This window comes from Oryctolagus cuniculus, chromosome 5 (genome assembly GCF_051225735.1).
Source record: "Oryctolagus cuniculus isolate XC-2025 breed Fujian yellow rabbit chromosome 5, ASM5122573v1, whole genome shotgun sequence".
NCBI classification, from domain to species: Eukaryota; Metazoa; Chordata; class Mammalia; order Lagomorpha; family Leporidae; genus Oryctolagus; species Oryctolagus cuniculus.
Window position 1 is genome coordinate 152170164 of NC_142871.1, and position 14437 is coordinate 152184600.

Below are 14437 nucleotides of genomic sequence, written 5' to 3' on the forward strand. Positions count from 1 at the left end.
ACCGTCCTCCGGGTGTCCTGCGCCTCCGCGGGCCCGCGCCTGGCTGACCTGCGGGGTTCGTGCTGGCGCAAGGTCGGGAGGCAGACGCCGCTTCACGATGAACTCCTTGACGCGGACGGTGCGGGAAGTGCTGAAGGCCATGGGCAGCGCGCCCTGCTTTGACAGAGTGTGTGACAAGGTATTGGCGGCTCCCTCGGATGGGACAGCGAGTCCGGCGCGGGCAGCGCCTGGGACGAATGCGTAGGCTGTCTTACTGAGCGTGGGTGATTGCCATTAGTTTTTAAAAAGACTTTTTTTTTTATTTATTTGAGAGGCAGAGTTACGGGGGGGACAGGGGACAAGGGAGGTCTTCCATCCGCTGGTCCACTTCCCAGATGGCCACACTGGCCGGAGCTGGACCGGGCCGGAGCCAGGAGCGTCCTCCGGGTCTCCCAGGCAGGTGCAGGGGCCCATCTTCCGCTGAGCAGACTCTCAGAAGTTGCAGTAAGTTTGAAGAATGGTATGTGCTGTATCTGAGTGGGCGCTATCCAACAGAAACACAAAGCAAGCTGCGAATACGGCCGCAAGTGTAATTATAGATCGCGTTAGAGCCACATGTTAAAGAAGCCGGCAGGATGGGTGCTTGGCGTAGTATTTAAGACAGCACTTGGGGTCGACGCCGCGGCTCACTAGGCTAATCCTCCACCTTGCGGCGCTGGCACACCGGGTTCTAGTCCCGGTCGGGGCGCCGGATTCTGTCCTGGTTGCTCCTCTTCCAGCCCAGCTCTCTGCTGTGGCCAGGGAGTGCAGTGGAGGATGGCCCAGGTGCTTGGGCCCTGCACCCCATGGGAGACCAGGAGAAGCACCTGGCTTCTGCCATTGGATCAGCGCGGTACGCCGGCCGCAGCGCGCTGGCCGCGGCGGCCATTGGAGGGTGAACCAACGGCAAAGGAAGACCTTTCTCTCTCTGTCTCTCTCTCTCACTGTCCACTCTGCCTGTCAAAAAAAAAAAAAAAAAAAAAAAAAAAAAGACAAGACAGCACTTGGGACACCAGAGCACCTGGATTAGAGTGACGGCTTGCTGCTGCAGTACACCATGAGAGGCAGCAGGTGATAGTTTAAGTAGTTGGGTCCCTGCCTCCCATGTGCGACACTTGGGTTGAGTTCCCAGACCCTGGCTGTTGCTGGCATTTGATAAATAAACCAGTGAATGAATCTCTTTCTCTTTGCCTTTCAAATGAATACAATATAAATGTAAAGAAGAGAAATAGGTGAAATTAATTTTAGTAATATAAGTAACTGTATATTCAACATGTCATCAATTTAACATGTCAACGATATAAACAGTATTAATTTTTTCATATCTAATCTTTCTTTCTTTTTTTTTTTTTTTTTTTTGACAGGCAGAGTTAGACAGTGAGAAAGAGAGACAGAGAGAAAGGTCTTCCTTTTTTCCGTAGGTTCACCCCCCAAATGGCCGCTACAGCCGGCACGTTGCACAGATCCGAAGCCAGGAGCCAGGTGCTTCCTCCTGGTCTCCCACGCAGGTGCAGGGCCCAAGCACTTGGGCCATCCACCACTGCCTTCACGGGCCACAGCAGAGAGCTGGACTGGAAGAAGAGCAACCAGGACATAACCAGCACTCAACCAGGACTAGAACCCAGAGTGCCAGCGCCGCAGGCGGAGGATTAGCCTAGTGAGCCGTGGCGCTGGCCAAATCTTTATTTTTTTAAATATTTATTTATTTGAAAGGCAGAGTTACAGAGAGGCAGAGAGAGAGAGAGAGAGGTCTTCCATCCACTGGTTCATTCCTAAAATGGCTGCAAGGGCCAGAGCTGCCTTTATTCGAAGCCAGGAGCCAGGAGTTTCCTCTGGGTCTCCCACACGGGTGCAGGGGCCCAAGGACTTGGGCCATCATCCACTTCTTTCCCAGCCCATAACAGAGAGCTGGATCGCAAGTGGAGCAGCCAGGACTTGAACCGACGTCTATATGGGATGCTGCCACTGTAGGCGGCGGCTTTACCCACTACGCCACAGCGCTGGCCCCTCTGACCTTTCTAAGTATATGCCATGTCTTTGCACTGAACTTTGAGTTGTTGGTTCAAATCATGAAACTTCCACAATGTTTTAGCATCAAATAGATTGGTTTTTTTTTTTTCCTCTCCATGTCTGCCTGATGATTCTTTATGTCCAAGGCCAACATTTGGCATAGCACTTAAAGCACTGCTTGGGATAACCCACTGTCTGTTGGAGAATCTGGATGCAAGTCCGGGCTCCGTTCCCTATTCCAGCTTTTTGCTGATATGCACCCTGGGGGGCAGCAGGTAGCTCAAGTGGTTAGGTCACTGCCACCTTCAAGGGGAATCTGCATCGAGTCCTGGCTCTGGGCTCTATCCTGGCATGACCCTGGGTGTTGTGGGCATTTGGGGAATGACTCAGCAAATAGAGATCTCTCTGTCTCTCTCCTTCTGCCCCTCCCTCTTCCTCAAATAAATAAATAACTTAAAAAAAAGAAAATGTTTCATTAGTGTGGTTTTAGTCACCTCAGTGAACCATAATTGTGATTTTATGAAAAATAGTTATTTATTATAACACCAGAGATTTTTCAAAGCAAGAAATGCTCACTTTTAAAATGCAGGATTTTTAGATGTAAATTGTTAAAACAGTAAATTGGGAGGCCGGCGCCGCGGCTCACTAGGCTAATCCTCCACCTTGCGGCGCCGGCACACCGGGTTCTAGTCCCGGTCGGGGCGCCGGATTCTGCCCCGGCTGCCCCTCTTCCAGTCCAGCTCTCTGCTGTGGCCAGGGAGTGCAGTGGAGGATGGCCAAGTACTTGGGCCCTGCACCCCATGGGAGACCAGAGTAAGCACCTGGCTCCTGGCTCCTGCCATCGGATCAGCGCGGTGCGCCGGCTGCAGCGGCGGCCATTGGAGGGTGAACCAACGGCAAAGGAAGACCTTTCTCTCTCTGTCTCTCTCTCTCACTGTCCACTCTGCCTGTCAAAAAAAAAAAAAAAAAAAAAAAAACAGTAAATTGGTATAAAGATGTATATGGCCTCCCAGAAATATCTGTATTCTTACTGCTTTTGTTAAAATGAGAAGGGATAATGTTTCTCGGTATAAAAGGCAAGTGAGCAGGCCAGCCTGCAGCACCAGCATCCCATAGTGGTGCCAGTTTGAGTCCCAGCTGTTGTACTTCAGATCCAGCTTCCTGCTAAATGTGCCAGGGAAGGCAGAGGAAGATGGCCAAAGTGCTCGGGGCCCTGCCCCAAGAAGCTCCTGGCTCCTGGCTTCAGTCTGGCCCAGCTCCGGTCATTGCAGCCATTAGAGGAGTGAACAGGTGGATGGAAGATACCTCTCTCACTCTCTGATCTCTCCCTGTCTCTCTTTGTAACTCTGCCTTTCAAATACGTAAAATAAATAAATCTTTAGACAACTAAATAAAAAGAGGCAAGAGATGTACAATATTGTTGCTTCAAGTCTCCTCATTACCCACTCCTGCGGTGGCCTCACTGGTTCACTAAATACTCTGATAGATAATAGCACCTCACCAAAGCAAACTGCACTTTCTTTTTTTTTTTTTTTTTTTTGATTATATGAAACAGTGCTATCCTGATTGCCAATAACCTCTAACAGATTCTTTAAATGATTTTTTAAGTCAACAAATCAAGTGGAAAAACACTTTAAAATTTGGCTGATAATATCCCAATGGGAGTTTGGTTTTGGTTGAATGATTTTGATCCAGCATAGGAACCTGGTAATATGCTCTCAGAAATGATCTGTTGAAGAGGCTCATTCAGTCAATCCTAGTACAGATACCAGGTCAATACCTAAGATCTTCCACCACAACATTCTTTGTATTAGCCTATTTTCTTTTTCTTTCTTTTTTTTTTTTTTTAAGATTTATTTATATATTTGAATGGCAGTTACAGAGACAGAGAGGCAGAGGCATCCATCCGCTGGTTCAGTCCCTAGACGGTCGCAACCAATCCAAAGCTAGAAGCCAGGAGCTTCTTCCGGGTCTCCCGGGTGCAGGGGCCTAAGCACTTGGGCCATTTGCTGCTGCTTTCCCAGGCCACAGCAGAGAGATGGATTGGAAGTGGAGCAGCTGGGACCCAAACCGATGCCCATCTGGGATGCCGGCACTGCAGGTGGTGGCTTTAACCGCTACACCACACACCCCACCACCACAGTGCTGGCCCCTGCCCTAAGATCTTTTATGTACCTATCTCAAATTGGCCATGACTAGAATCACTACCACTACTTCCCTGCAGGATCCTGGGTTATCTTTGGTATTGTTAGGCTACAGTGTGTTAAAAAAAATATGAAATTGGGGCTGGTGTTGTGGCATAGCAGATAAAGTTGCTGCCTGTGATGCTGGCATCCTATATGGGCGCCAGTTTGAATCCCAACTACTCCACATCCAATCCAGCTCTCTGCTATGGCCTGGGAAAGCAGTCGAAGATGCCCCAAGTGCTTGGGCCCCTGCACCCACGCAGTAGACCTGGAGGAAGCTCCTGGCTCCTGGCTTCCGTCTTTGTGGCCATCTGCGGAGTGAACCACCAGGTGGAAAACCTCTCTCTCTCTTGCTGCCTCTGCCTCTCTGTAACTCTGCCTTTCAAATAAATAAATAAATCTTAAAAAAAAAAGAATAAGAAGAAAGAAAGCAATGAGTCTATTCCATTGACAATTATACAGATATTCAGACTTTGTTCTGATGAGGGTCCAGCTGCTTATATGGGGAAGTCCAGGGTATCAACCAGGTGGAGGCCCCCTTTTTATTTATTTATTTGAAAGAGCTACAGAGAGGAAGATAGATTTTCCATCCATTTTATTCTCTCCCCAGATTGCTGTAATAGCCAGGGCAGAGCCAGGAGCCAGGAGCTTTTCTAACAGATCCCCCACGTGGATAGCAGAGGCCCAAACACTTGGGCCATCCTCCGCTTCTTTTCCAGGCCATTAGCAGAGAGCTGGACTGGAAATGGAGCACCCAGGACACAAACTGGCACCCACATAGGATGCTAGCGTTGCAGGTGACAGCTTTACCTGCTGCGCCACCTCACCGGCCCCGGAGGCCTCTTTTTGAAATCTCCTTACATTTGTCTCTTTCTTTAGACTGACCACCGCTAAGAGCAGGGATTAAGCCTCATTTGTTGTTAATTTGTCAGAACCTTATTTAAAGTCCCTCACAGAGTCAGGCATTTGGTGCTGCGTGAACACACTGCTTGGGATGACTGTGTCCAATTTCACAATGCGGGGTTTGAGTCCCACCAGCTCTACTTCTGATTCCAGCATCGTGCTAATGTGCACCCTGGAAGCAGCAGGTGATGGCTCAAGTAGTTAGGTCCTTGCCACCCATGTGTAAGACCCAAATGGAGTTCTAAGTTCTTGGCTTCAGCCTAACCTGACCTGGCTATGTGGGCTTTGGGGGAGTGACTAGCAGATGGAAAATTTCTCTCTCTCTCTCAATCTCAATCTCAATCTCAATCTCTCTCTCCATCTCTGTGTTTGTCTGCCTTTCAAATAAATTAATGTAAATAAATAATTTTAAGACCCGCACAAATGCCTGAGTAAGATGAGTTTACACCTTGTTCCTGCTTGATGTGTCTTACTAGTTTATAAAGACATCTCGTGACTAAATCATTTATTGCCATAAACAGGCTATATCCTACTCTAATATTTATTTTTTCCATTGATTTACATGTTGTGCAAAAACATGACATAAAATTGTTTTGGATGCTTTTTGCATGGTTCTGTTTTCCTTCTGGGCTTTTTGTGGAGTTAAACAATAATAATGTGTACTTATAAAATCTGCAGAATCTTTGTATTGGGAGCCTTCAGGGAACTGTGTATTGAGAGATTTTCTAACTTAGCAGGGAGATGTGAAGGCAGGCAGACCTAGAACTAACTCAGTTCTGTCACATTTTAAGTGACCTTGCAAATAGATCACTCTGAATGTATCTGCAAAGTAGAAGTTATCCCTTCTTTATTGTACAGTATACTTATATCCCACACAGCAGTGTCTCAGTGATGGGCCACATACATGGTGGTGATCCCATAAAAATATAGTGGAGTTGAAAAATTCCTATCACCCAGGGAACACAGAGCTGGCGAAGAGGAGACGCAGAAGAGAAAGAAGCCCCATGGAAATTCACAGTGACGAGTGCAGCAGAAGCTTCCGCAGACCTCAGTCAGCTCCTTGAAAAGCTGGAAAATGTGAAGGATTTTCACGAATGCGGAGAAATGTTCCCTGTGCATTATCTGCCTACCAGTAAATCTATGATGGGGGGCGGGGCGGGGCGGGGGGAGAAAACCAGCATAGTGGACACTTCCTGAAAAGTGTCACCTCCTCAGGATCCTCAGGCCGGCCCTACGGGGGTGTCCAGGAGACAGCAACACCAGAGTGTCACCTCCCTGCTCGCCTTCCAGGGACTAGCTATGGCAGTAGACCTCGTAGTCTGGACCCTGTGTGGGCCTCAGCTGGGCTAATGCGTGTGTGTGTGTCTGTTTTTTTTTTAACAGAAAAGTTTAAAAAGATTAAATTTAAAATGCTTCTAGAAGAAAGATAGAGAGATAGAAAATTATAGCTCTATCATGTGTTTCAAGCTAAGCGGTACTATAAAAGAACCAGAGAGTTTTACTTGTTTTGAAGTTATAAAGTAAAAGTATTATAAAACTCAAGTTAGTTTATTACTGAGGAAGAGAAGTACTTTGGGAGTCAGTGTAGCTCCGGTACGCGGGTCTGTAAGTGTGCAGCTCTGCACAGTCATGTCCTTGGCCTTCACGTTCTGTCACCTCCAGCAGCCTCGAGCCCTGCGAGCTCTGTTCACGTGAGAGCCCTGTACGGCCGCAGCATTTTTATCTTTCACACCACGTTTTCACTGTACCTCTTTATGCCTGGCTACGCAAAGACCATTGATGACGACTGCTCAGAGCGCGCAGCACAGGAGCCTGGTGCACAGGTTTGGGTCCAGGAGCGACAGCTGTACCTTGCGGCCCAGAGGTGCAGCAGGCGCCACCAGCAAGGCCTGCATCACCGCGCTCTGCACTGTTCACACAATGACAGTCACCTAGCGGCACATTCCCAGGACACGTGCCTGACGTGCATGGCGTATGACAGCGCTCAATAAATGGTGGTCATCTGGAACTGAGCTATTTGGCGCCGAATTTCTGAATCAACTTTTTTGGGGGATTTCAGTTTTAATCTAGTGACTGTTTGGGCTTTTCTAGTATCACAGAATGAATGTTCAAAATGTTTTTCTTTTTTCTTTTCTTTTTTTTTTTTAACATTTAGGTGACTCTGGTCTCTGCTGCCCCTGGGAAAGTGATTTGTGAAATGAAAGTGGAAGAGCAGCATACCAACAAATTGGGCACCCTCCACGGCGGCTTGACAGCCACCTTGGTAGACGTCATATCAACAGTGGCGCTGATGTGCACAGAGAGAGGCGCACCCGGTGTCAGTGTTGACTTGAACATAACGTACGTAGCCCAGATAACTTGTTCATAACTTTCACAGGACCTGAGATTCAATTAGCTGTTTGTCCTTAAGCTGTAAGATCTGCCCTAAGATACTGCACAGCCTTACAAGCGAGAACTGGAGGAGTTAATTTCCAAGTACAGTCATCTTCAGTCTCCATGGGGGACTGTTCCAGGACCTCCAAGGATACCAAAACCTGTGGATGCTTGAGTCCCTTCTATAAAATGGTGCAGTGTTTGCATGTAACCTAAGCACATCTCGCGGTAGACTTTTCTTTTTATCATTTCTACATGACTTACACTATCAAACAAAATACAAATGCTGACTGTATGGTATATGTGTCCGTACTAAAGGGGAACGGTCACAAACATTCAGAAAATTAGGGCATCAGCCTTTTTTTTTTTTTTTACAGGCAGAGTTAGACAGTGAGAGACAGAGAGAAAGGTCTTCCTTCCGTTGGTTCACCCTCCAAAATGGCCGGTGCACTGCGCCAATCTGAAGGCAGGAGCCAGGTGCTTCCTCCTGGTCTCCCATGTGGGTACAGGGCCCAAGTACTTGAGCCATCCTCCACTGCACTCCCGGGCCACAGCAGAGAGCTGGACTGGAAGAGGAGCAACTGGGACAGAACCAGCGCCCTGACCGGGACTAGAACCCCGGGTGCCAGCACCACAGGCAGAGGATTAGCCTAGTGAGCTGCGGTGCCAGCCTATCCTTGCTTTCTAAGCAGGAACATAAACTTTAAGGAAATTAAACATTGTATTCATCTTCATCCCCCCACCCCAAAGATGTAAGTTAGCTAAGTAAATTTGGCAATTTAAGATTACAAGTGGGTAGAAACTACATCTTTAGAAATATGTAATTATTCCTCTGTATCCATAGGCTCCATATCTGTGATTTCAACCAAGTTCAGGGGGAAAATACTTAAAAAAAAAAAAAATGTGCATACTGGGGGAGGTGTTTGGCGCAGTGGCTAAGATCTCACTTGGAAAAACCTCCGTTCCATATCAGAGTGCCTGGGTCTAAGTGTCAGCTCTGCTTCTAATTCCAGCTTCCTACAAATGCATGCCCTGGGAGACAGCAGGGGATGGCATAGAAACTTGGGTCCCTGCCACCCGTGAGGGAGACCTGGATTGTGTTCTGGGCTCCTTGCTTTGGCCTGGGCCAGCCATAGCTGTTTCATGAATTTGGGAAGTAAACCAACAGATGGAAGATCTGTCTCTGTCTGATTTTCAAATAGATTAAAAAAATCATTTTAAAAAATGTGCATATGAGGGGTGGATGTTATGGTGTGGCAGGGTAAGCCACCTCTTCAGGTGCCTGTATCCCATCTTGAATGCCTGGGATGGGGTCCCACCTCTGCTTCCCAGCCAGCTTCCTGCTCATGCTTCCTCCTGGGTGGCAGCAGATGATGGCTCACGCACTTGGGTTCCTGCTACCCAACACTGTAGACCCAGATGGAGCTCCTGACTCCTGGCTTTGACCTGGCCCAGCCCTAGCTGTTGCAGGTGTTTGGGGAGTGAACTAGTAATGAAAGATTTTAGTCTGTTGTTCTGACTTTGAAATAAATAAAAATGAGTAAACATTTTTAAAAAGTGCAGAACTTTTTTCCTTATTATTATTCCCTAACAAGACAATTGAACAGCTATTTATATGCTATTTACGTTTTATTAGGTACTGTAAATAACCTAGAGGTGCTTTAAAGTATATGGCTGGATGTATGGAGGTTGTATGCCAATACTGTGCCATTTTATATGTGGGAACCGGGCATCCAGATTTTGATATTCAGGAGGTTCCTGCAACCAGTGTCCCACAGATAACAAGAGACAAGTACACAATTCATCACCAGGAGTATAAGGGGTTCATATTAATTCCTTAATTTTTTTATCAGCAAAATGATCAAGTGATCATTTTATTAACAAAAACACCTTTGGCGTGTTTATGATGAAATATACCAAAATATGGAACAAAATTGTGTGTAAACTAATTTTTTAAATTTATTTATTTTATTTGAAAGGCAGAATTACAGAGAGGCCGAGGCAAAGAGGAAGAAAGAGAGAAGTCTTCCATCTGCTGGTTCACTCACTCCCCAGATGGCCACAACAGCTGGAGCCACCCACATGGGAGACCCAGAAGAAGCTCCTGGCTTGTGGCTTAGGATCCGCGCAGCTCCAGCTGTTGTGGCCAATTGGGGAGTGAACCAGCAGATGGAAGACCAATCTCTCTCTCTGCCTCTCCTTCTCTCTCTGTGTAACACTGCCTTTCAAATAAATGAATAAATCTTTAACAACAACAACAAAAAGAGTAACTCATAGATGGAATAGATATCACAGCTAAAATAACCAGTATTGTAAGTCCCACAGTTCCAGAAACACATCTCCATCCTCCAAACATCATATGTTCAATCCAGGCATCCTCTTTGTTTTGTTGGACCATTTTTTTTTTTTTTTAAAGATTTATTATTTGAAAGTCAGAGTTACACAGAGAGAGGAGAGGCAGAGAGAGAGAGAGAGTCTTCCATCATGGTTCACTCCCCAAATGGCCGCAACGGCTGGAGCTGCACCGGTCCAAGCCAGGAGCCAGGAGCCTCCTCCGGGTCTCCCACGCGGGTGCAGGGGCCCAAGGACTTGGGCCATCCTCTACTGCTTTCCCAGGCCATAGCAGAGAGCTGGATTGGAAGTGGAGCAGCCGGGTCTCGAACCGGCGCCCATATGGGATGCCTGCGCTTCAGGCCAGGGCGTTAACCCGCTGCGCCACAGCCCCTTGCTGGACCTTTTGATCTCCCCAGTTTAATAATTTGTATCTGTAGGATCACCTCATTGGATAAGATAAACTATAAATTGTACGCAGGACAGCAAAAAAGAAACTGAGTTCTTAGATTGCTTAAATTCTAATTATTGAATCAAGACATAGACATCAAGTGATGCTTTACCTAGGAAGTTAAGAAGTCAGAAAAAAGCTAGGTGAAGTCCTCCACTAGCCCCAAATATGACGTGAGAAACTTAAAGGGGAGAAATAAAAATGTTTTCATATTTATCAGAATAGAAACTTACATGGAAGGACTGGTTAAGATAGAACCTGAACAGGATCACTCATTCCAATTTGATAGTGCAAAAAGTTAGCCAGAAGTTTTCTTCAACTATTTTTAGTAATAAAATAAGTCACATAGGAAGGCTGCTAATGGGCTTACAACAACATCCCCTTCTAAAAATTATTTGCCATTGGCCAGCACCGCGGCTCACTTGGCTAATCCTCGGCCTTGCGGCGCCGGCACACCGGGTTCTAGTCCCGGTTGGGGCGCCAGATTCTGTCCCGGTTGCCCCTCTTCCAGGCCAGCTCTCTGCTGTGGCCCGGGAGTGCAGTGGAGGATGGCTCAAGTGCCTGGGCCCTGCACCCGCATGGGAGACCAGGAGGAAGCACCTGGCTCCTGGCTTCAGATCAGCACAGCGCGCCAGCCATAGTGGCCATTTCGGGGGTGAACCAATGGAAAAGGAAGACCTTTCTCTCTGTCTAACTCAGCCTGTCAAAAAAAAAAATTATTTGCCATTGGGACCAGCATTGTGGCACAGGTTAAGCCTCCACTGGCATCCATATTGAGGTGCTAATTCGAATCCCAGCTACTGCGCTGCAAAGGCCAACAGATGCTGGTTCAAGCACCTTGCCACCCATGTGGGAGACCAGGATGGAGTTCTTTGTTCCTGGCTTCAGTCTGGCCCAGATCTGGCTGATGTGGCTACTTGGGGAGTGAAGTAGTAGATAAGAGAGCTATGTGTGTGTCCCTCTGTCGCTGTTTCAAATGAACCTTTTTAAAAAATTTTGCCATTCACTGTATTTAAATTTGTTTCATTTCAAGGTACATGGCACCTGCGAAAATAGGAGAAGATATACTGATTACAGCGCACATCCTGAAGCAGGGGAGAACACTTGCATTTGCCTCGGTCGATCTGACCAGCAAGGCCACGGGAAAATTAATAGCACAAGGCAGGCACACAAAGCACCTGGGAAACTGAGAAAACAGCCTGCAGCCTAAAGAAACAATGAATATCAAATATAAACTTGACTTGAACAAATATAATGCTGAAATAAATCACCACAACAGAAGTAGCTAAGAAACACTTTCTTGGGAGGATGGGACCTAGGAACCAAGTAGAGTGGGTGGTGGGCTGTCTGTGTTTCATTGTAAGCATCTTCTGTTTTTTAATTATATGCATAAATGGGTACAAAATTCAAGGCTCAAAATGCTACGAAAACTTGAGTAGGGGCCAGCATTGTGGTATACTGGGTTAAGCCACCGCCTTAATGCTGGCATCCCCTGTGGGTGCTGGTTCAAGACACAGCTGCTCCAGTTCCAGTCCAGCTCCCTGCTAACGCACCAGGGAAAAGCAGCAAACGACCTGCCACCCACATGGGAGACCTGGAGGAAGTTCAGAGTGCTGACTAAGTTAGGGCTGGCACAGCCCTGACCTTTGCAGCCATTTGGGTAGTAAACCAGCAAATGGAAGATCTGTCTCTCCCTCTAACTTTCAAATTAAAAAAAAGTTAAAAAAAGGAAAAAACTTAGGTAAAGCTAAGCGGCTAGAAGGGCCACTCTAAGATTACTTTAAATTGACAAGGGTAGGAACCATCCAGCCTGTGGACCATGAGACCTACAAAATCATTTGGCCTGGCCCTGCCAACTCAACCACAGGCAGGACTGCAAATTCAGTAAAGCTGTAGCAGGCTGATTTTTAAGCTGTTAATTTTGTAAGGCCTGTGAGTGATGTTATAAATATTCAGATGGCCCCTGGCCAAAAAAGCCCTGCTTCAAAAGCTAACGTCCAATACTAAGCTAAAGGAGAAATGTGATGGTTGTTTTACTGTCAGGCTGCTATTAACAAAATACCATAGACTCAGTGGCTTATAACAACTTCCAGTTCCGGGCAGGGAAGCCAAAGGTCGAGGCTTCAGCAGTTTCTGTGGGATTGAAGGCCATGATCTGGTTTACCGATGCCACCTTCTGGCTGCCCCCACAGGGCAGGACAAGGGAGCACTATGGGGTCTCCTACAAGGGCATTAAATCAAAGTACCCCCTCAAAAAACCCACCTCCTAGTACATAACATTAGTGGTTAGGGTTTCAACAGACGAGTTTTATAATGCAGATATTCGGGTCATAGCAATGGCCAATCCTTAATTTTAGGGCCTCTCAACTGTAAAATGGGACACCACATTTCCATTTCTTTCTAACCTCAACTTAAGATGGCGGGACTCCAAAATAGATAAACCATTGGCCATATTAGAAAGTAGAGGCGCCAGGTGTCAAGGTGTAGTGGGTAAAGCCACTGCCTGCACTGTCAGCATCCCACGTGGGCATGGGTTCAAGTCCCGGCTGTTCTATTTCCATCCAGCTCTCTACTATGGCCTGGGAAAGCAGTAGAAGATTGTCCAAGTGCTTGGGCCCCTGTACCCTTGTGGGAGACCTGGAAGAGGCTCCTGGCTGCTGGCTCTAGATCGGCTCAGCTCTGGCCATTGCAGCCATTTGGGAAGTGAACCAGTGGATGGAAAACCACCCCCCACTCCCCCCGCCTCTGTATAATTCTGCCTTTCAAATAAATCAAAAAAAAAAAAAAAAAAAAAAAAAGTTGATTTCGCCACACTGCCTGAAGTAACCCTAAAGGAAGTTTCAGGTAAAGCACAATAGTGATAGGAAATGGTCCCAATGTTTTTGATAATTTACTACAGCACTGGCCAGCATCTTTTGTATTAGAGGAAAATACTATTAGCCCCTCTTAACACCTAGCATAAGATCTTCACTCTCCATCCCCAGTATTGAACGTCTAAGTTCACATATTTCACCTTCTCGAAGTTCTGTTGACTGGCACTTTCAATATTTGTTTTCTGTATCAGGAAGTCCTAGTGAACATTTCACAATTAGACTTGGAAAGAAAGGAGGCAGCTTTAAATAAATTTGAAGTGAAGCTAAAAGTTTACCATGGGGGTCAAGCATATGTGGCACAGCTGGCATTCCGTATCAGAGCACTGCTTCTGATCCAGCTCCCAGATACTGTACCTGCAAAGCCAGTGGATGATGGTTCAAGTACCGGGGCCCCTGCTAACCATGTGGGAGACCAGGAGGAGTTCCTGGCTCCTGCTTTCAGCCTGGCCATTTTCAGACCTGTTTACAACCATCTGGGGAGTGAACCAGCAGGTGGAAGCTCTCACTGCCTTTCAAATAGACCTTTAAAAATTGAATTCTGCTTCGCCTGTGTAAGAACAGTGGACAGAACAGGGTATTCAGGGACCCAGATCTAGACTTCTCCTATTTCCTACTCAAAGGTACCTGGGATTCCTGGAAAAATCTGATTCCAGGCTGAAGGCTGGCGCAGAAGTTATGATAGTGTATGCCCAAAAGGAAGTGCTCAAAACAATGACACTGGCATGCAAGTTGTGCCCCAAGGTGAAAAAGAATCTTCGTCCATAATGTTAAAATGGGTAATAAATGGCCGAAGTTCCTTCCTTACAATGAAATGCTAAGAAATATAAAGGGAGAGGTACATTTGGAAAACCACCATTTTTGCAACCATCGTAAAGGTCTCATCATCTTCAGGAGCTCATGATAAAGGACACAGGTATTTGCCTGTTCCCCCCAAATGCTAAAGGAGACAGTGCAGAAATGGGATAACACCTGGGCCAGGTCATCAGAAGAGTGCTTTAGAATATTAACTTGAGAGGGACATTAACACCAATCTTGAACATGACTCAAATGCAAAATGAAGTTGGAAAAACCTCTGGGGCCAGAGATGCAGCACAGTAGGCTAAGCCTCCGCCTGTGGTGCTGGCATCCCATATGGGCACCAGCTCGTGTCCTGGCTGTTCCTCTTCCTATCCAGCTCTCTGTTTATGACCTGGGAAAGCAGTGGAAGACAACTTGGACCCTTGTACCCACATGAGAGACCAAGATGAACCTCCTGGCTTTTGGATGGGCCCAGCTCTAGCCACTGCAGCCAT

At 46.8% G+C, this 14437-nt stretch overlaps 1 protein-coding gene across 1 annotated transcript; it reads left to right on the plus strand.

Annotated features, from left to right (window-relative positions):
- The first annotated feature begins 35 nt into the window (after window positions 1–35).
- Window positions 36–11553, plus strand: ACOT13 (acyl-CoA thioesterase 13). The gene is made up of 3 exons (XM_002714224.6): window positions 36–178; window positions 7273–7457; window positions 11306–11553. The coding sequence occupies exons 1-3, from the start codon at window positions 98–100 to the stop codon at window positions 11460–11462; spliced, it is 423 nt and encodes a 140-aa protein (XP_002714270.1). The 5' UTR covers window positions 36–97; the 3' UTR covers window positions 11463–11553.
- Window positions 11554–14437: the final 2884 nt, after the last annotated feature.